General features: G+C 34.8%; 3 protein-coding genes across 8 annotated transcripts; 1 reads left to right on the top strand and 2 right to left on the bottom strand.

The window, feature by feature from the left end:
- Nucleotides 1,100–10,088, top strand: LOC109706521 (presequence protease 1, chloroplastic/mitochondrial-like). Of its 3 annotated transcripts, none has more exons than XM_020227412.1 (19): nucleotides 1,100–1,332; nucleotides 2,969–3,152; nucleotides 3,331–3,505; nucleotides 3,599–3,731; nucleotides 3,832–3,902; nucleotides 4,210–4,293; nucleotides 5,084–5,174; nucleotides 5,742–6,031; nucleotides 6,137–6,301; nucleotides 6,397–6,615; nucleotides 6,853–6,980; nucleotides 7,072–7,264; nucleotides 7,475–7,558; nucleotides 7,643–7,740; nucleotides 8,081–8,342; nucleotides 8,437–8,599; nucleotides 8,689–8,869; nucleotides 9,412–9,483; nucleotides 9,640–10,088. In XM_020227412.1, the coding sequence occupies exons 1-19, from the start codon at nucleotides 1,281–1,283 to the stop codon at nucleotides 9,788–9,790; spliced, it is 2,796 nt and encodes a 931-aa protein (XP_020083001.1). In that variant the 5' UTR covers nucleotides 1,100–1,280; the 3' UTR covers nucleotides 9,791–10,088. The 3 variants fall into 3 exon arrangements, with proteins under 3 accessions (XP_020083001.1, XP_020082999.1, XP_020083000.1); XM_020227410.1 differs by having other exon boundaries at nucleotides 5,514–6,031; XM_020227411.1 differs by lacking the exon at nucleotides 1,100–1,332 and adding an exon at nucleotides 2,566–2,596 and having other exon boundaries at nucleotides 5,514–6,031.
- On the bottom strand, nucleotides 10,530–13,365 carry LOC109724996 (putative squamosa promoter-binding-like protein 19). The gene is made up of 2 exons (XM_020254032.1): nucleotides 12,659–13,365; nucleotides 10,530–10,922 (listed from the first exon to the last, which is right to left on the bottom strand). Exon 1 carries the CDS (start codon nucleotides 13,168–13,170, stop codon nucleotides 12,691–12,693), a length of 480 nt encoding a protein of 159 aa, XP_020109621.1. The 5' UTR covers nucleotides 13,171–13,365; the 3' UTR covers nucleotides 10,530–10,922; nucleotides 12,659–12,690.
- LOC109724546 (signal peptidase complex catalytic subunit SEC11C-like) lies at nucleotides 14,844–17,688 on the bottom strand. Of its 4 annotated transcripts, none has more exons than XM_020253399.1 (8): nucleotides 17,536–17,681; nucleotides 17,258–17,385; nucleotides 16,387–16,458; nucleotides 16,088–16,123; nucleotides 15,832–15,877; nucleotides 15,459–15,546; nucleotides 15,294–15,351; nucleotides 14,844–15,150 (listed from the first exon to the last, which is right to left on the bottom strand). In XM_020253399.1, the coding sequence occupies exons 1-8, from the start codon at nucleotides 17,612–17,614 to the stop codon at nucleotides 15,100–15,102; spliced, it is 558 nt and encodes a 185-aa protein (XP_020108988.1). In that variant the 5' UTR covers nucleotides 17,615–17,681; the 3' UTR covers nucleotides 14,844–15,099. The 4 variants fall into 4 exon arrangements, with proteins under 4 accessions (XP_020108988.1, XP_020108995.1, XP_020109002.1 ...); XM_020253406.1 differs by having other exon boundaries at nucleotides 14,915–15,150; nucleotides 17,258–17,370; nucleotides 17,536–17,688; XM_020253413.1 differs by having other exon boundaries at nucleotides 14,915–15,150; nucleotides 17,258–17,437; nucleotides 17,536–17,676.

Genomic DNA, 20,183 nt, shown 5'->3' with positions numbered 1-20,183 from the left:
TTAAATCTGTTAATGTCATTATCTATTTACAAATTTTTCTATAATTTGTTTGGTGAGTTATAATTAAAAGGTATTGATCCTTAAAACTTTATATTGAGCATCTAATACTATGTACGTTCAAATTTATTTTACGGTAATTGCTATTCTTATTTACTGTCCGAAAAGATAATATTTTTATTTAAAGAACAAAACGTTTTTCTTTTCTCTCAACAAAGTCAAAGAATAAAACGGATGACACTTCATTTTTTTTCTTGTTTTGTTAGCTATTCAACGCTTTTGATATCCTCAAATTTTAATTTATTATGATTTATAACTCGACCTTTCTAAATTATTACAATAAAATATGTAGCCCGATTTTGTTGGCTGAATGTAGATACGTCACAGATATGATATTTTAAATTTTGCCATGTTATTAACCACAACACTATCATTTATTCAATGTCTGGTTACTATGCTATCAGTAGCATAAAATACTTAGTATTATCAAATTTTTCACCGTTAGATCTACTCCTTTAATCATTTCCACTTTAATCATAATATTTCACCAACCATCAACTCTATTCTAATATACCATTATCATCCTAACTGCATATCTTTTCATCCAAAAGGCTGAAAACCTAATAGCACCAATAACTTAGTGCTATTAATAATATAATAGTCTTATTTCCATATATTCACGTATCGCTATATAATTATATGTTACCATTCAATTAGCTAAATTGTATTGTTATTATACTAAATGGGCTGTTTGGTTCGATATATTATAGTGTAGTTAAAAATACATCCAGTTAACAATATAGTAGTTATAATAGTATATATTTTATTTGGATGGAAGTAATAGAAAGTGCTGCAACTATAAATAGTTTATCTAGTCGCATACAGTTTAGGAGTAAATTTGCAAAATTTTATAACTCTATTATATAGTAGTCAAAAAAAAAAAAATGTTTATTAGAATGATAAGCTTAACTTACACTTAAAATTATTTTTAGACTAGTTTCACTGCTGCAGCTGAGTATCCTCGTGCAACCAAACAACCTATTGTGATTAATACAATAATGATCTATAAAGTTAAAATTAGGATAACTTAAAATAGAAAATGTGTTTTGGAGGACCAGGAAGACCATGTCAACTCAAACATGGCCTTCTCTCCCATTTCATAACTGGTCTCCATCTTCTCCAAAATCCATCTCTCTCTCTCTCAGTGCGTGTACATGTTTCTGAACAACGTTGTAGTACGAAGAGATCGAATCAGCAACTAACTCTGATCGATCGCTTCGGCGATGGAAACGCCGCTCGGGAGCGAAAAAGCCAAGGGGCTCGCCGTAGATTTTCGTAAGTATTTCGTTTCCTTATTCTTTATACAAGTTTAGGGGGCTGGTGCAAAATTAGAAAAAAAATGAAGGGGATTATAATTATAACATTTCAAAATATGGTGTAAATTTCACTTCTCCTTAATCTAATGGCGAAGAATCCTTTGTTAAGATGCAATTTGGTTCAAGAATAACGAATATATTAGGATAAATATTTTTACTTCTAGAATTTTTTTTTTTTTTTTTTTTTTTTTTTTNTTTAATTTTGAGATTATAAATTATAAATTTTAAAAATTTAAATTTTTAATTTTTAAAATTTTAAAATAAGAATAGTGGTGGGAACAATTAATAAAAATAATTTATTATAATAAATTTATAAATTTTTTAAAAATTCTACTTAAATTTAAATTTAATAAAAATAATTTATTATAATATTTAAACATAAACAATATATGTTAATATAGTATAATAAATAATTTTATAAAAAAATTTAATATAATATATAATATATCATGTCAGCATAATTTATTTATAATTATAATAAAATTAGAATTTAATTTTGAAATGACATTATTTTATCGAAATGATGGAATAATTTATAACAAACTATTCCGACATAACAGGTAATTGCAAAACTTGATCGGAATAAAATATGTTTAGAGGCTACTTGATTTTTCAAAAAAGTGTAAATTTTTTTTTTAAAAAAAAAACTGTTTTTTTTAGTTTTCTTTCCACATGGTTCTAAAGAGAACAAATTTTTATGAATGTTTTTTTTCATATTTTATAAAAAACTGATTTTTTTTGTTTTTCTAAAAACCCTAAAAAATAAAATACTAGTTTTCTCTGAAATATGAAAAAAAGATTTTAAAAAATATTTATTTTTCTTCAAATCTAACAGACGAAAAATTAAAAAAAAAAAAATTTACAGTGTAAGCTCACGGGAACGTCGGATCGTCGGCTACGATCACGCACAAGTGGAGAGACAAAGTTGATCCTCTCAGAAACCCTCTCTTTTTTTCTTTTTTTTTTCCCTCCAATTTCTCCTAATTTCTTGCGACAATTATTCATTTTCCATTTTTCCTATTTTCTGATAATTTCGTTTTTTTTTCTTTAGCTTCTATCGCGTATTAATTAATTAATCATCCATTAATCTTTAATGAGCTTGTAAGATTCATTTATTACACCTTGTGGATATATGCCCCAAAATTTTTTTTTTTTCCCCTCTTCGATTTTTACATAGATTTGATTGTGTAACCGTGTACATATTGCTATGCCTTCTAGGAGAGGTAATTTTTTTTTTTTTCTGTTCAATTTTTACATAGATTTGATTGTGTAACCATGTAAATATTGCTTTGCCTTCTAGGAGAGTTATTATTATTATTTTTTTCTGTTCAATTTTTACATAGATTTGATTGTGTAATCATGTAAATATTGCTTTGCCTTCTAGGAGAGGTTTTTTTTTGTTTTTTTACATAGATTTGATTGTGTAATCATTTACATATNAGTTATATACATGTACCAATGTGTTAGTTTAGATACATTTTTACCTTCGCCCCTGTTTTTTAAAATGGAGGATCTTCCGTTTCGTGCGTTATACATGTATCAATGTGTTAGTTTAGATACATTTTCAATCATTTACATATTGCTATACCTTCTAGGAAAGGTAAATGACGCCTATGATGTCGCCGAAGAGCTCGGATTTGAGAAGTTATCTGAAAAGGCGATCAAAGAGTACTATTCGCATGCTGTTCTTTATAGACATAAGAAGACGGGTGCGGAAATTATGTCTTTATCGAATTCCGACGAAAACAAGGCTTTCGGCATTGTCTTCAGTACTCCTCCGTATGTTTATCATTAATTCCTTACTTAAGTTTTGGGCGGAAAAGGAGTTTCACGGTTTCTGTTGCAACTAAAAGGAAAATTTCGAGTACACCAATAAATGTTAAAGAATTTGGTATAGAATATCGTTATCTAACTTTTGGTGCACGATGTTTAAAATCCGTAATGCCGGTAACTGCAGGAGAGATTCATCTGGCGAACCTCACATATTTGAGCACAGTGTGTTATGTGGATCGAGGAAATACCCTGTGAAAGAACCCTTTGTTGAATTGCTGAAAGGTAGCTTTTATACTTACCTAAATGCATTTACCTGCCCAGACAGGACCTGCTATCCAGTTGCTTCGACAAATGTGAAGGTAAACATAAGGCGCACACAAGCTATAAACATCTTATGGAGCACCTTGGTTTACACTCGGTTAATCTTGCTGAATATATTCCGTTTTTTGCAGGATTTCTACAATTTAGTTGATGTATATTTGGATGCTGTATTCTTTCCTAAATGTGTTGAGGACATCCAGATTTTTCAACAGGAGGGTTGGCATTATGAGCTTAATGATCCTGCCGAAGATATATCCATAAAAGGTTATATCTTATAAGTTCTCGACAAGAATAACCTCAAAAGTTTTGTTATTTTGGATGCCTTATTCATTTCATTTCATTTACTCACTAAACACAATATCAGGTGTTGTCTACAGTGAAATGAAAGGAAACTACTCTCAACCTGACTTGCTTGTCCAATATGTTGCTCGGAAGGCAAGTTGATTTCCCTTGGATTATTATCTGCTTGAGTTTGCAATCAACTTTTGTTAAAAATCATTGAACCTATTGTAATGGCAATATAGAGTACGTTTATACTATTGCCATGAAATTTGTATCATATTTTGAACTTAATCATCAACAGTTATGCAGTTAATTCACTCGCACACATATTTATTTCACATTTTGCTGCCATCAAATCACTGTGCGTTCTTTTTTTCAGTAAAAGTTGGCCGCTTGTGCCAGAAGTGTAATTTCAAGCAGAAGAAAGATCGTGATATCTGATATTATTGATCCTTTGCAGGCTCTCTTTCCTGACACTATTTATAGTCTTGACAGTGGTGGTGATCCAAAAGTCATTCCACAACTTACATTTGAGCAATTCAAGGTCCATTATGCATTTTCAACTCCATGATTTTGCATGACATCCTAAAATAGTAACTTCTTATTTAACAGTACTAATTCTTACAAATTTCGTACCGAGTCAAAAAAAAGTATGCATAGATGTTAATATAAATACGGACAAAAAAATAAATGTGGATTATTGCATTTCGAAACGGCAAGATAACAATTTTCATGTACGCCAATGTAAATTTAAGTGTAAATACAAATACATACATGCGTCAAGGTTATTATATATGAACTTATATTTTGCCTACAATATCCCAATGATTCTTCTTTTTGAGAAAAAAGAATAGGGCAAAACACTATATTCTGATGATTTTGTTCCATGAATATGCCATTAAACTTGTCTCTGTTACGATGAACTGAAAGAGGAAGGAAAGCTTCTTAGTTCAAACTCATGGGCCTAAGAACTGTTGCACTAATGAAGATGCGAATTTAAGGTGTTCATTCAAAGCCAATCAATGGAGAACAAAAGTGCATTGTAGCAAAATTTACATCTCTTTTCTTTCTTTTATTGAGACCACTACAATTCTGTATTGTTAGAATAACTAATTCTGCCGGCCCCATTCTCTAAATTTCATAGAAACTGTTAACAAAACCAACCCAGTTCCCGCTTCAATTTCTTGTATCCTCCCCATTGTTTTGCCTTGATATGATGCATACATCCTAGTTTGGTTGTTACTGGTGGATAAGTTGATTAATATTGTTAATTTCGTTACTTTAAAATCTTTTCAGTATGAGGATGCTCAAAAGATGCTTTTCATTTGTTCTAGGAATACCATAATAAATACTACAAACCTAGCAATGCTAAGATATGGTTTTATGGAGATGATGATCCCAATGAACGACTACGTATCTTAGCCGGTAAGAAATTACTTCTCTTTAGGTGATTGACTATATGACATCTTTTAATATATTTTCACGTATATGTGATGTTTCACACACTTTTAAAGTAGCGTATTTTCCCAGTTAGGCTACTTGTGATTGGTTTCTTTATCATAATACCTCATTTATAAAATGAATGCATGATGTTCTTGTTACATTAACATTTCGGATCAAGTGATAATCGAATTTAGGATCAAGAAAGGAGTTTGAGTTTAGCCTGGATGATACCTTACTAAATTTTAGCAAACTAATTCTAGCTAAATGTCAGTTTTCTGATTAAACAATTCTTTCCCAATCTTCTTTTCTTTCTGAGTTCAGCATACCTTGATCAATTCGAATTGGATTCTACTGAAACATCGAAGGTTCAGTATCAAAAGGTGTTCAAAACACCGAAGAGAATTACTGAGAAATATTCTGTTGGCGGACATGGCGATTTTGCAAAGAAATACATGATATATCTATCATGGCTTTTATCTGAAGAGATGTTAGATGTAGAAACTGAGCTTAAACTTTATGTTTTGGATCATCTTTTGCTTGGGACACCAGCTTCTTCGCTGAGAAAGATCTTATTGGAAAGTGGATTAGGAGATGATATTATTGGTAATGGAATTGAAGACGAGTATCCTCAACACATATTTGCCGTTGGAATGAAAGGTCTCTCCAAAGACGATGTTCGTAAAGTTGAAGAATTAATTGTGAAGACTTTTAAGAGTCTAGCAGAGGAAGGTTTCAAGCTTGATGCTGTGGAGGCTTCCATGAACACGATTGAGTTCTCCCTTAGAGAGAATAACAGTGGTTCATTTCCTCGAGGCTTATCTTTGATGCTTCGCTCCATTGTACGTGGTTTATTTTGCTCTGATTTTTTGAAAAGAAAGAAGAAAATTTTTAGCTTTAAGTTTCATGTTTAAAGTCTTTTCTAATAGATGTTCCATATGTTGCAGAACAAATGGATATACGGTAAGGATCCATTTGAGCCTCTACTATATGAGGAGCCGTTGCTAAATTTAAAGTCTTATATTTCCAGAGAAGGACCAAAAGCTGTATTCTCTCCACTCATAGAAAAATTTTTCTTAAACAACTCTCATTGTGTCACCGTTGAAATGGAGGTGCATACCTATTGCTTTATTGTACCATTTATTATCTTGGGTATCTATTTTTTTTCCCATCTAACATGATTTGTGGGCCTTCTTTTTTTTTCCAGCCTGATCCAGATAAAGCTTCTCGTGATGAAGCAGATCAAAATGAACTTCTCAAAAAACTAAAAGCTAGTATGACAGAGGAGGAAGTTGCTGAGCTGGCACGTGCGACGAAGGAGCTTCGTTTAAAACAAGAAACCCCAGATTCACCTGAAGCTTTACGATGCATCCCCAAACTTTCATTAGAAGATATTCCAAAGAAACCTATACACATTCCCACAACAGTATGAGTATTCTTTTCCATGTTTTTATACGTCAAATTCTAGCAATTTTCATATATGCCACTATGTTCTTTCTTTAATTATATTTTAGGTCCTATGACATATTTTCTGCAAGTTCCTGATGATTAATGAAGTTCTCATTATCTTTTAACTGTTTTTTAGTATCATGAGCGCACATGAATATTAAGTTATTAGCAGCAAAATCATAATTAATTAATGGCGTGTATTCAATTTCTTTAGATTGAAGATGTTAATGGAGTAAAAGTTTTGAAGCACAACCTTTTTACAAACAACATTGTCTACTTGGAGGTTGTATTTGATATGAGTCCCTTGAAGCAAGAACTTCTTCAACTGGTACCACTATTCTGGTCAGAATTTATTTTCCTCTAGTATCAAGATTATTTAAACTTATCGGAGGTTGCACAAAACTTGTATTGATATGGATGACTCTTCTAACAGTCAATGTTTGCTGGAGATGGGAACAAAAGATATGGATTTTGTACAGCTTAACCATCTCATCGGAAGAAAGACTGGAGGAATCGATATTTGCCCCTTTGTAGCTTCTAAAATTGGTAAGAAGTCAGATCTATGTTCCTATATCATTGTTCATGGAAAAGCCTTGTCGGAAAGAGTGGAGGACCTCTTCAACCTGGTAATACTACCCCTTTCAGCTTTAGAATCCAGGATTTACATTCTCTCTACGTACTTTTTGTGATTCAATATTTCCTAGCTTACATGCTAGGAATTCACGAACTTCACCTATACAGCTAAAACAGCAAGCATCAAATTAGTTTTTTGAAAAGCACCTTTTTTTAACAAGTGATATTTTATTGCATAGATAAGTGATTTGTTTTTGTTTCAGATAAACTGCATTCTTCAAGAAGTTGAATTCAAGGAAAAGCAACGGTTTAAACAGTTTGTTGCTCAAAGCAGAGCAGAGATGGAGGTTTTTTCGTTAGACTTCCTTTTGATATGTCATGATCTCAAAATGCTGTATGTTACGTTGCTCTAACTGATATCTATTTTGCAGACACAAATAAAAGGCAGCGGTTCTAGCATTGCAGCTACAAGAATAAATGCTAAGCTAAATGTTGCAGGATGGATTGATGAACAAATCAGTGGTATTAGGTTGTCCATCTTCCTCTGTTGCCTCAATTCTAATCCTCACGGTTTTAATAAATTAGTTTGTGGTATTTTCATATTTGTATTATTATTATTATTTTTGTCATCAGTGACTTACAATATCAATGTGGTAATTGTTAGTAGTAACAGTAACATCTCTATGGATGATAGATTATATGAAAATATTCATCATGATCTTTTAAATGCAAATAATTCTGAACAGCTGCTTCTTTTGATAACCATTTTAGTGCTGTGGCGAGGAACACATCTGGTTTGTCATACTTTCAGTGAATCTGACTCTAACTAAGACGATCAAATATTGAAGTGTATGTTATATGTTAACCAGCTATTTGGAGTTTTTACAAAATCTCGAGAAGAAAGTTGACGATGATTGGGATAAAATTTCTATTTCCCTCGAGGAAATACGTAAATCCCTTCTCTCAAGGAATGGTTGCATAATTAATATGACATCTGATAAGGAAAATCTAATGGCCGCTACGAAATATCTTTCCAACTTTGTTGATTCCCTACCAACTACATTTGCTGTGAACACTTCCTGGGAGTCCGTACTTTCTCCTGGAAATGAAGCCATTGTCATTCCCACACAGGTGCCTTTCACACTTTACATTGTAAAACAGAATTCAACTGTAAGTTACATCTTTGATCTATGAAATTAATGTTGTTTTCTCATCATCTTCACAGGTTAATTATGTTGTGAAAGCTGCTAATATATATGAGAGTGGATATCAGTTCCATGGAAGTGTCTATGTCATTTCTAATTATGTCGACACGACATGGCTATGGGATCGTCTTAGAACTAGCGGTGGTGCATATGGAGGAGAATGTGGTCTTAATGCTCATTCCGGTATGTCCATGGTTTAAATCAAAATAATTGTTCAGAAGTTAGAGTCACAGTTAGATTTATCTCTACTAATAATTGGTTTCCTGGGGCAGGAGTTTTCTCATACTCCTCTTATCGCGATCCCAATTTGTTGAAAACCCTAGACGTATATGATGGGACAGCCAACTTCCTCCGGGAGCTAGAACTAGATGATGATAGTCTGACAAAAGCAATTATAGGTGCTATTAGAGACTTAGAAGGTTATCAACTTCCAGATGCAAAAGGTTACAGCAGGTATGAGATGCTGCTTTCCAAATGAAGAATCTAATGCATATTATCTTTATACACCAGAAGTTTGTTTTCTCCAATCTGGTAAGGGTGAGGTGCCTAAATCTTAGGTGTCTTTCCTCAAATTGGTTAGAGTTAGCTTCCAGCAGATACATAAAATTCCAGGTTTCAGCGTTCAAAAAAAAAAAAAAAAGAAAGCTAGATTTTGTTTTTGCAGTAAAATCCTTTATATTTAGGTGAGAGCCATTAGAAAAATAATACTAATAACAAGAATTGTCAGGTGTGGTTCTAATTGAAATACGTTTTTAGGATGTAACCCTTCGAAGCTGACTAGTGAATGTAACTGTATTACACCTTTTCTAATTTCAAACATAAAAGGGGGAAATTAGATAATGATGTATACCCTTTGAATTTGTCGTGTAGCTTCAATTCTCTTCTGCAATTTTTAGTTGACTTCTTTTCCTGAGTAACTGGAGTGATATCCTTCTGATTTTTCTTCAAAATATGAGCAATAGTATTAATTCTCTCTGTTTTTCTGTATCTTTCAGTCTACTTTGGTACTTAACAGGTGTTACGGAAGAATATCGAGAGAAAAGACACGAAGAAGTCCTATCAACCATGTAAGTTTTCTATTATATGAAGGGTCCGCCCTGAATACCGGAACAAATCTATGCTTCTTGTGTTGACCCTGAATGTATTCAAGTTATGCAAACGGTCGACTTCTTTTGACCTTAAAGAATTGCTGTTATTGATACTAATCCTCATGCACTTTGCAGTGTGAAAGATTTTAAGGAGTTTGCTGATGCAATTGAGGCAGTAAAGGATAAGTGGGTTGTGGTTGCTGTCGCATCACCTAGTGATGTTGCTTTAGCAAATGAGCAGCGGCCTGGATTTTTTGATGTTAAAAAAATCCGCGAAGTTTCGTAAGCTGGGAAACTCTTGTCGATCAAGTTTATCACATCTCATATCTGGATCACATATTTCACAACTTAGCGTTATGAAAATGGATTTGGTAAAAATTTTTGCAGCATTTTATGAGTATTAATCAGAACTCATTGGTGTGCTGTGTGCTTTAGACCAGATTGTGTGAATTGTGCTTGGGTATTACCTAGAACTCTTATACCATCCGTGGAGAGTAAATACATATAAGTATTGTGAATGAAGAAACTTACTGATGCATTTGTATTATTTATTGATTAGTTATTTGAAAGTGCCTTAAATCTTATCTTCATATGCAAGTAGAAGGCGAAATTTTCCTGCCAATGAATCCATAAGGTAGAGATTAGCTCTCTCCCTTAACATGATCAGGATTGAAAGTTCAGTGTCATATTTTCTTCTATGTTCTGCCATTTGTCGAGATGATTTTCAGAAGGCAAATACTACTTGTACATCCTAAATGGAGTGTAAATCTTATACCCTCCTCATTTAATGAGTCGCGTGCTTTCTATGAGTCACTCAATATAACTAGTAAGTTAATCTCATGCATTAGATGGGTGAAGTGTAAAATGTACATCCATTTTTGGATGTATGAATAGCATCACTCTTAAATTTGGCATGCTAAGTTGGAAAGTAAACAGCAATCTAACAGTGTAGCATGATGAACACACATATCTTCTCAGACTAAAACATGACTTTTTTGGGATAAATAATTTCAGTCTGAACAACGTTGAGAAAGTAAGAGACTATGTGAATTATATGTACAGTTCATTTCCTGATTACTCACAATGCACCATAGTTCCTCTGAAATATAATTAAATGAAACCAAAAAGTATGCCCCTGTTTATCCGAACAATTTCACTAATCCTGTACTACAATATGACATTCCAATAGCATCTTTCCCCTATGAAAAGGGGCTCAGTATTATGATTCCAAGACTTCTTCCTTCATGTCGCCATCTAAGTCATCAAGGAGTCACAGCTTGATTGTTCACACTATGTAATCTCTGTTGAACAAATATGATGCTACACCAGAGCGGGTGAATGAATCATTAAAAGAGGGGCCTGTTAATGTAACTCTTCAATCATGGGCTTCTGAGCAGTCGATAATACTGTTACCCTACCTGGAGCGAAGAGAAAAGAACCATAGGTCAGGGCAAATGAATTCTGATTCATGACAAGTGATAAGTGCTGGAACATGAACATTCAAGAACAGTTAAGGAAAAAAAAAAAAAAAACAAGGGTATCACAGGTAATGGTATGGTTCAGCCTATGTTGATGCGAGCACATGACGGATTATAGTCCTGAATTAGTCGACAACTACATGTATGTAATCGTCCTACATGGTTACGGAGTAGCGCAATGAAAAAGTTGAGACAACAAATACTGAGGCCAAAATTGTATTGCTAACAAAATAGTGATGCCTACCACAAGCACCTATTGTGTAATTAAAGCACAAAGCCTTATCATTTGCATGTTTAACTTGAAACCCGAGGGCACCCTACTCATGAGCCCCATCAAAGTCAATTAGATGATCTTTTTGTATCGAGAATCTCCCTTCTGACATTCCCTAATTCCCTAATGCGACTGATCTAACGAAGAAAATAGGTCATTAGCTGTCATCTAAATACTAAGAAATGCGATAGCTGTCGCTGTAGCTTCTGAAGTAGCAGATGAATAGGTAGCTCCTCCAGTTGAAGAAGTAGCTGGTGTTTCTAGGGTTCGAGTTGTCGAGTCGGTAGCAATAGTTCTTGAGTTGAGAGCGAGTTGGAGTTCTTTTCCTCTGCTCTTCCTCGGCTTCGGCTATACAACACACATGGTAGATTACTGCTTGCTGGACTTTTTACTTTGTATTCCCTCGAACTTTTGTGCTTCCTGCTCGTGAACTCAAAAGTTCAGAAACAGACTAGGTTTACCCTTCAGGCACACTTCAGGAGTGAGCTAATTCCGCCCAAGTTTAACCAAATCTCCTTTGAACTTGATTTGATCAAACCTGATTCAAACTGGATTAAAACTTGACCTATTGTAACATAACCAAAACCCCATTTGGTCTCCGTCAATTTCAAGCCTGATTGAACCTAAAACAGTGCAGCAGGGAAAAAAAAAACTGCACTTCTTTTCTAAGTTTTACTGTACTTTATACTAGGCTATTCTCCGAACTTGGATATTATTTTGCCACATATCAGTATAGAACTTTTTCTGATATATGCTTACTAAAAATTGACAGACAAAATTCTTCTGTGAAAAATTCGTAAATGAACTACAGATACTTGATAAGTGGTTTTCTATGGCATGCCACAACTTAAATTCCTCATAAATTCATCGCCTTACAAATAAGGACATCTATCTCAGAAATCTGTTAGTATGCATAAGAGCTGTTGGTGCTGCAAGCGAAAAGCGATATCCTATTCTTGTTTTCTTTTTCACAATTGCGAACAGGCGGATTTTATAGCTCTCTTATTGGCTAAAAATCGTATCGGAAGCAGAGCAAGTCATAGAGCCGCATGCGCTATTTGTCTTAACATACTTGATCTTTCATTTTATTTCTGATGGCTTTTCGAGTTTAAAACTTTAAATGCAATGATTGAAGAAATCTAAGAAGTAAATCATGAGAGAAGCAAATCAAGAAGTAATTACATTGTGACACAATCACAAGAGAAGCAAATCATGAGAATTAAGTAATTCTGTTCATGATTCTATTTTAGATTGTTGACACTGGTGCTTACTATCACCAGAACAGCTCTAAGGTTTCAGGATCTCTTCCTATCTAAACTAAACTTAGGTTATCTCAAGCACCAAAAGAGCGAGTTTTGCCGGAAAAAAACCGTAATAATAATAATAATAATAATAATAATCGCACCTTTGGAGATCGGATCTCGAGAACTCTCTCTGCTAGCGCTTGTTCTGCTGCTTCTGGAGCTGAGCGGAGGCAATGGCGAGGAGGGAGTGGAGCTTCGCTACGGCGGAGACCTTATCGGGCGGGCAATTCGCGATCGCCACGCGCAGCGAGCGCACGGCGGCGTCGGGCCTCCCCGAGGAGAGGGCTGCGCACGCCGCCATGTAGGCCTTGTCGGCGAGCCGCGCGTCGAAGGCCCCCCCGCCGCCGCCGCCGCCGCCCACGCCCACGGCAGGGGCCGCGGCGGCGCCCTCTTTGCTCACTTCCTCCTCAGCCGCCGCCGCCGCCGCCGCCGCCTTGGCCTCGCCGTCGTGGTCGGGCGGAGAGGAGGATGGGGAGGCGGAGAGGAGGGCGGTGGCGTGGGTGTACTCGTGGGCGGCGATGGCGGCGTCGATCTGGGCCATGAGGGCCTCGGGCGTGGAGGGGAAGGAGCGCACGGCGTCGAACACGCTCCACGCGCGCCCCCGCGACCCCATGCGATCGACGGCGAACCAAGCTTTTCCCTTTTTTTTTTTTTCTAAATAATAATAATAATAATAATAAGCAGAAGAAGTTCGGCGGTTGCTGCGGAACAAAGAAGCGAAGGGCGACAACTAGAGTAGTAGATACATATATTTATATTATTCGAAACTAATTGATGCATTCATGATCTCAAACTAAAGTAATTTCAAATCTATTTTGCTATTCAACTCATCATCTCAAGCTTGCTATTCAACTCATCATCTCAAACTAAGTCCACATAAGATCCGTCGAAGTGTTTAGTACTCTAAATGTACGGATGCCTGTTAAGGGTGTTTTTGATTTGAGTTATGTAATATTACATAATGTTTCGATATATTCACATATTTTGAATTTCTAAATGAGATTACTATTTATGCTGAATTAACGCGTTTGGTTTAATATAGTAATATAATGTTGGATTGCAGTGTTTATAGTATTATTATATTTTGTTCAATCTATAAAATTTAATAATTTTGACAATAAAATATAGTCTATTTCAAAATTATCTCTAACAATATTTGAGAAATTTTTTAAAACCGTTTACAAATAATATTTTTTTACTAAATTTTATTTAAATAATTTAAATTTTTTAATTTTAAATTTGAATAAAAATATAAAATTTAATATTTTAATTTAAAATATAAATATGAAATTTATAAATTTAAATTATTTAAATATAAATTTAAAATTTAAAATTTAAAATCTAAATTTAAAACTTAGAATTTTAAAATTAAAATTTTAAAAATTTAAAAATTTGAAATTTGAAATTTGAAATTTGAAATTTGAAAATTAAAATTTTGAAATTTAAAATTTGAAAATTTCTGTTTAAAAATTTAAAATGTAAAAGTTAAATTTTAAAAATTTAAATATAAAATTTGAAAATTCAAAATTTTGAATTAAAATTTTTAAAATGACATATTGAGAGAGTTTCAAGAGTTTGAGGGGTAAACTTGTAATTTTATAAGAGAGAAGGGTAAACTTGTAATATAACATGTGAGATTAGCCGCTAATCCAAGATACAAATCCTTTCGTTTATATTTTTGGTATAATCCTATATCATTTATAATGCTACATTACTAATCAGATTACATGACGAACCAAATATATTTTTGGTATAATACTATATCGTTTATAATGCTACATTACTAATCAGATTACATGATGATACAGGATTATACAGTAATCCTGACACGATTACTAGGATAATCCGAACCAATTGCACCCTTAGAGATTGGAGGGATTGCGCAGAAGAGGAGTCAAAATTTTTTTTCTTATGAGTATATCGGCAAAATTAGTTTACGTTAGAACTCCAATTGAATGCTTCTATTTGCCAAATTTTAACAATCGAATACCGAATTTACAATAAACTAATTTATTCTTTAAAAATAAAATAGCTTTACTATCAATCAAGTTTTCGGTTAAAATGTTTAATTATATTTTCTATCTACAAAATACTATGCATTTTTTGAATAAATCATAAGCATACGTTCAAACAACAAACATCCCAGCCTTAAATTTCGTTAACTTGGTGCTTCTTCTTTTCCCCCTCTTCCAAAAGTGCTTTAATGCCTCCCTTATTAATCTGTTAATTATACATCAACAATTACTAAATAGAGCATTTTAAAGATCCTGTAAAGGTTGTTTCTCGTACGTGAACAGAGGGTCTAGCAATTCATTAATTCATTGATTAGGGTGCCAGGTGAAAAGGGATCGGTTATATAAAAGGAAATGGATGGAGCACATAATCACTCAAAAGAGACAACCTCATAATACAGTGAAAACCTTTCCCCTAATACATATCACAACAGTTACTATCATTTCATTTTCACCACATGTGGGCCAAGCTAACTAAAATCAGACTCCATGCTAACTAAAATCAGACTCCATGCTAAACGACGCCTTTTCTACTCCTTGGATGTTATAACCAGCAAACCCAGAGCACCAATGAGCAAGTACTACAAAATAGAAATATATATATAGAGAGCATTAAAACACACACACAAAAAAAAAAAATAATGATATGGATGCTAGTTAGAATACTGGGAATTGATCGACGAATTTATCCGCCTTTAAACCTACATTTCTCCTCATAACGTACCTTGATTATTGGTTTCTCGGTCATGATAATGGTGACCCATCCGACATACGGCAAAAACCTGTTGAAAAGAGCAAGTTTAATGTTTAAAATGTTGTGATTAAACAAAATTTCGAGGACATTTCAAGTCATGGCAATTAGCAGTAGTTGCTGATCGAGAATACGGACCCTACGGCCCGACCCATTATGTGATGTCGCTGAAGCCAAAGCTGCCCGTGAGCATATAGAAGTCTATCATCACCAAAGTTATTATCACCTGAAAAGTTTAGTTGAATGGAGCTTCAGAAATCTTTGGATCGTACGAGCTGTTGCTTATTCATTTATGCACACAAAATAGAAGATGAACATTCTGATGCATTAAAAAGCTGAAATTTTGATTTTAACGAAAAAAAAAAAAACATTAGTGCTTTTTCAAACAACCGCTCCTAAACATTACTTTTACACCCAGCTAGGCCAGATCACCCAATAAGGGATTCTGCAACTTCTCATACTTAATCATTTTAGTATAGAAGAAACATATATGGACATGAAATTCGAATACCTTTTGTAAGAATATCAACCTCTCCTGTGTCCTGTCGCTCGTGAACCTAAAAGCAGAACAAAGAATAAATCAAGCTCCAAATTAGCAAAATTAATGTTTTATCCAATTAAAAGCTAGATCATTATAAATGGTGCTCAAGAAGCATAATGCTCTTCATACCAGGTAATAATAGAAATGCTCAGAGAGAAAATAGAGATGAGAAAACTAGAGGGACTAAGAATCCATTCCAAAGGAAATAAGAGGGAAGCCTGATTACCTTAATTACCCGATGGACAATTGGGATTTCGCGCCCCTACAACAGAAGGTCAATAAAATAAAATGATCAATACAAGAATATTCGCATGCTATGAACAACGTAAACAATGGATATTTACTGCCCTGTCCTAGTGAGCTATCATACCATTTTCTGACACAGTCTTGCATTATTTGACGAAAGAAATTTGTTGATACATAATAATTGAAAGGAAAACCGATACCAAGCGTTAATTTCTTCTAAATCCCCAATTTCTCAATGTGATATATACAGTGTAGGAAAAGAAAATTAGCATTACTTACATCCACATGAAACACAACTATTTCTCCAGCACGAATAGGATCTTTGCTCATGTGCAAGAACAGAATATCACCCTACAAGATTAACAATTATTAGAGTAATATATACATAAAAAGATGATACAAATAGACATTGCACTCAGATAGTTGTTATTATATACAGCAAAATGCATGTAAAGCTCAAGCTCAACTCCATAATCCTTTTGATAGCTGCAATCAGTAAAAAAACTGCATCTAGTATATATACCTCTAACAGAAAATTTGATAGTACTTCATTAATGAGTATTATCTACTCCAATTTTGTAACCTCAAAATTTGTATGTCCAATTAACAAGGGTGATAAATACCAATATGAACCTCCCAACCTATCTGACACTCTACATAACAGAGAAAAAAAAAACAGGAGCTATAGAATGTCCTAGGTTATGGTTCACAACCTAAATCCAACTAGGTTTGACACCCACCAATCAACAGGACTATATATATTTGTATGCAAAAAACTCTGAGCTTACCTTAGGAGTACCAATTTGATCGACGAAGAATAAACACATTAGTTTAATAAAGCAAAACCTAAAATGGATAGATCAAAAGAAGAAAAATATCCCATTTTGACATATCCAACCTATCGCTATCGGACCATCAAATCAGTTCCTTTTTCACAACTTTTTGAGCTCCTTATCTTCCTGTTTCAAACAATGGTGCCTCTAGTTCTAATACATGAAATTAATCTAGGAAACAAATATTTCAAATTACATAAAGATCTTAAAACACTTCAGATCAATAAACACCCTAATTCCACATCAAATATGAGCACTTAGTAACATCAAAGCAATTTAACAGCCAAAATAATAGATTCGCTCAGCGTTTAACTCACCCTCTTAAATCCAGGTTCCATGCTCCCTGATAGAACAACAACAACGGGCGATTCGCTCCCCGTGACACACATCAAACCCTTCCATATGATCAACGCCGATGTAACTATCATCCCTGCATCAATTCTCCCTTTTTTTTTTATCAAATTATGCTCGAACTAACTCGAAAAAAACCAACTTTTCTTCAAATTTATGCACAAAAAATGAAAAAAAAGAGATTAAAAAGGGGGGAAAAACAAATAGAGAGATCGCATTATGGGGATGGGACTGGGGGACGAACCGAGGCTAACGAGTTGGGTGAGAACTTGGCGGATTTGAAGGGAGCGAATGGAGTCCACCGCGTCCCCGATGAAACCCATTCTCTCTCTCTCTCTCTCTCTCTCTCTTCTCCCTACGCCCTTTTCCTCCTCCAAGGCCTAAAACCCTAGACGCTCTTCGATCGATCGTCAGGTCGGAGCGGATCCGCTACATATAAGGTAGCGGAAATATTCTTACGACACGAAACGTGGCGCGTTCTGATTGGTTAACAAGGCTGAACGGGTTCATAAGCAAGATTGGTCGGACCACCCCACACCCAAAACCGGGCCCAAATAATTTTCAGGGCTGACATTGGGCTTCAGCACGACAATTGATGTGTCCGAAGGCCCAGAACTAGCTCAGTCCAGAGCCCAAATCTTTATTGGGCCTTTAGGGCCTCGTATCTCATTAATTAAAACGCAAATTTTGGCCCACAAATGCATGTCCTAACATGCCCTAGGGGCTAGGTTACACACATAAATATGGGGTGTTAGCCTTTTGATTGAAATTACGATTCGGAGTGCGCGAGGAGTATTATAGGGCTCAGCACAATGTCTTTGTTGAAAATCACGCTAAGGAGCTCCTCAGCGAAGTTGCACCAAGTACCCTACCACTTATTTTCTCTCGGGATTTACTTTTTATGACATTTTTCATTTCCTTGAGTTATATCACGGTTTGTTCATTTTGTTAGTTTTTATAGAACCAATTAATATCAAAGATTTGTTACATTATATTTTATGCGTAAAATGTGTTGCATAATATAAGCATTACAAAGAAGGTTTTCCCGGCCCGAACAAAGTTGCGCTAACTAGCTAGGATACTCATAACAAGTACTGATGATGTGATAGATACTTACTCATGTATAACAAAAACATGTTTTGACCAAACATTTTTCTAGATGGAACGCAATTAATACGTACTAAAATATTTCGTTGTTATCATAACATGCATACATATATATTTCTTCAAATGGCATCTGCAATGTGAAGAGATCATTTAATTGGTTATTCTTTGTTTCCTTCAATTGACCGCAAACTAAAGGCAAAAGAAGCAAAGAAGATACTTATTGTTCGGTTGGCGACGTTCTTTTTATGGCATTGACAGATGAGCTCTACCTTATCCATTGAATTATGAGCTTGCACCTATTTTCTTAACTTCCTAGTGTATAAATTCAACTTTGAAAAACCAATCTTAAAAGATCGTTTTGTTGGATATAAAAAATTGAAAAATCGGTCTATGATAGCTTAAGAGACTAAAACACAAATCTCTACGTTAGGTAGGTTTCAAGGACGAGACACAACACTTAATTCCTTTAGTTTCCATTCTTTTGTCCTGCATATATACTACTATAGCAGCTCTCTCCTGCTTAAGTACCATACGCTTTTGTTGCAACTTTGTAACTGTTTTGTTCTGCTATTATAATTCTAAATAGGGTACTGTTTGTGTTTCACAGCATCTTAATTTACTCACAAGTTATGACCCAATAAAAAATTATGTTCAATTTGGTTTATAATTTTCAAATGTAACATCCACATTCAATTGTTAGGTAGGGATAATAGCTTAGTAGATTATATTTTAATATGTTTACTTGGAAAGAAGTGGATCCCATGTTAGCATTTTAGCTATTTGGCTCAGCTTTGGATATTTTTTGCTTCTTCTTTGACCTCACCAGTTGTTACCTAAACAGTGCAACTCAATTTGCTTTACTTCTTTTAATATTTTCTTTTTTTTTTTTTGAGAATAGGTAGCACGCTACCTGCTTCATTCATTGAAGTATGAATTCGGCTACAAAGGTGAGGCAACCAGGGCCTCAAGACAAAGAGTTAAAAATAAAAAAAATAAAAAAAATAAAAACGTTTGTGTGAGCAAAGCGGCAGGCGGATTAGGCATTCTAGATGTAGCTGTCATGAATAGGGCCCTCCTACTCAAATGGTGGTGGAGATTTCACACAGCACCTCACTTGCAGTGGACCAAGATTATTCGGGATCTTTATTACCGTAGAAGAAGGCCCCTACGGAAGGGTTCAGGATTCAGGCCTCTTTCACTTTGGTGGAAAGGAGTGCTAACCACTAACGTTATTTTTAAATGGGGGACCAATTTTGTACTGGGCAATGGGAGATCTGTGGACTTTTGGTTGGACAGATGGTGTGGGGACACCACACTTCAAGTGGCTTTCCCGGATGTTTATGGCCGGCTGGATAGTAAACCAACTCTGGTTAGGGATTGCTCTAGAAGTGATGGCTGGAATTGGAGTAGGATCTTGGGCGACAAGGCCCTTATTCCGCTGAGTCTGAACCCCACCATTTCGGACCTCAAAGAGAGAGTTACCAGATTTCAGGTAGGACACAGAGAGGACAGGATAGATTGGAGGTGGAGCAGCAATGGTATTTTCTCAGTCAAATCGGCCTATCGAATGATGAATGACGGGGGCAAGGGATGGACGTGGCAGTTCAATATGGAGGCTCCGTATGCCTCTCAAGATCAAAGTGTTCTGTTGGCTTATTCTAAAGAAAAGGACACCTACAGCGGACAGCCTAAGTAAGAAAGGATGGTCTGGTGACAAGGCTTGTGTGTTGTGTAGGGTTACTGAGGAATCTGTGGACCACCTGTTCACCCAATGCGTCTTTATCA

Source organism: Ananas comosus, linkage group 2 (genome assembly GCF_001540865.1).
Source record: "Ananas comosus cultivar F153 linkage group 2, ASM154086v1, whole genome shotgun sequence".
In the NCBI taxonomy this organism is placed as follows: Eukaryota; Viridiplantae; Streptophyta; class Magnoliopsida; order Poales; family Bromeliaceae; genus Ananas; species Ananas comosus.
Note: the sequence above shows the minus strand (reverse complement) of the source record. Positions and strands in the feature narration are given on the sequence as shown.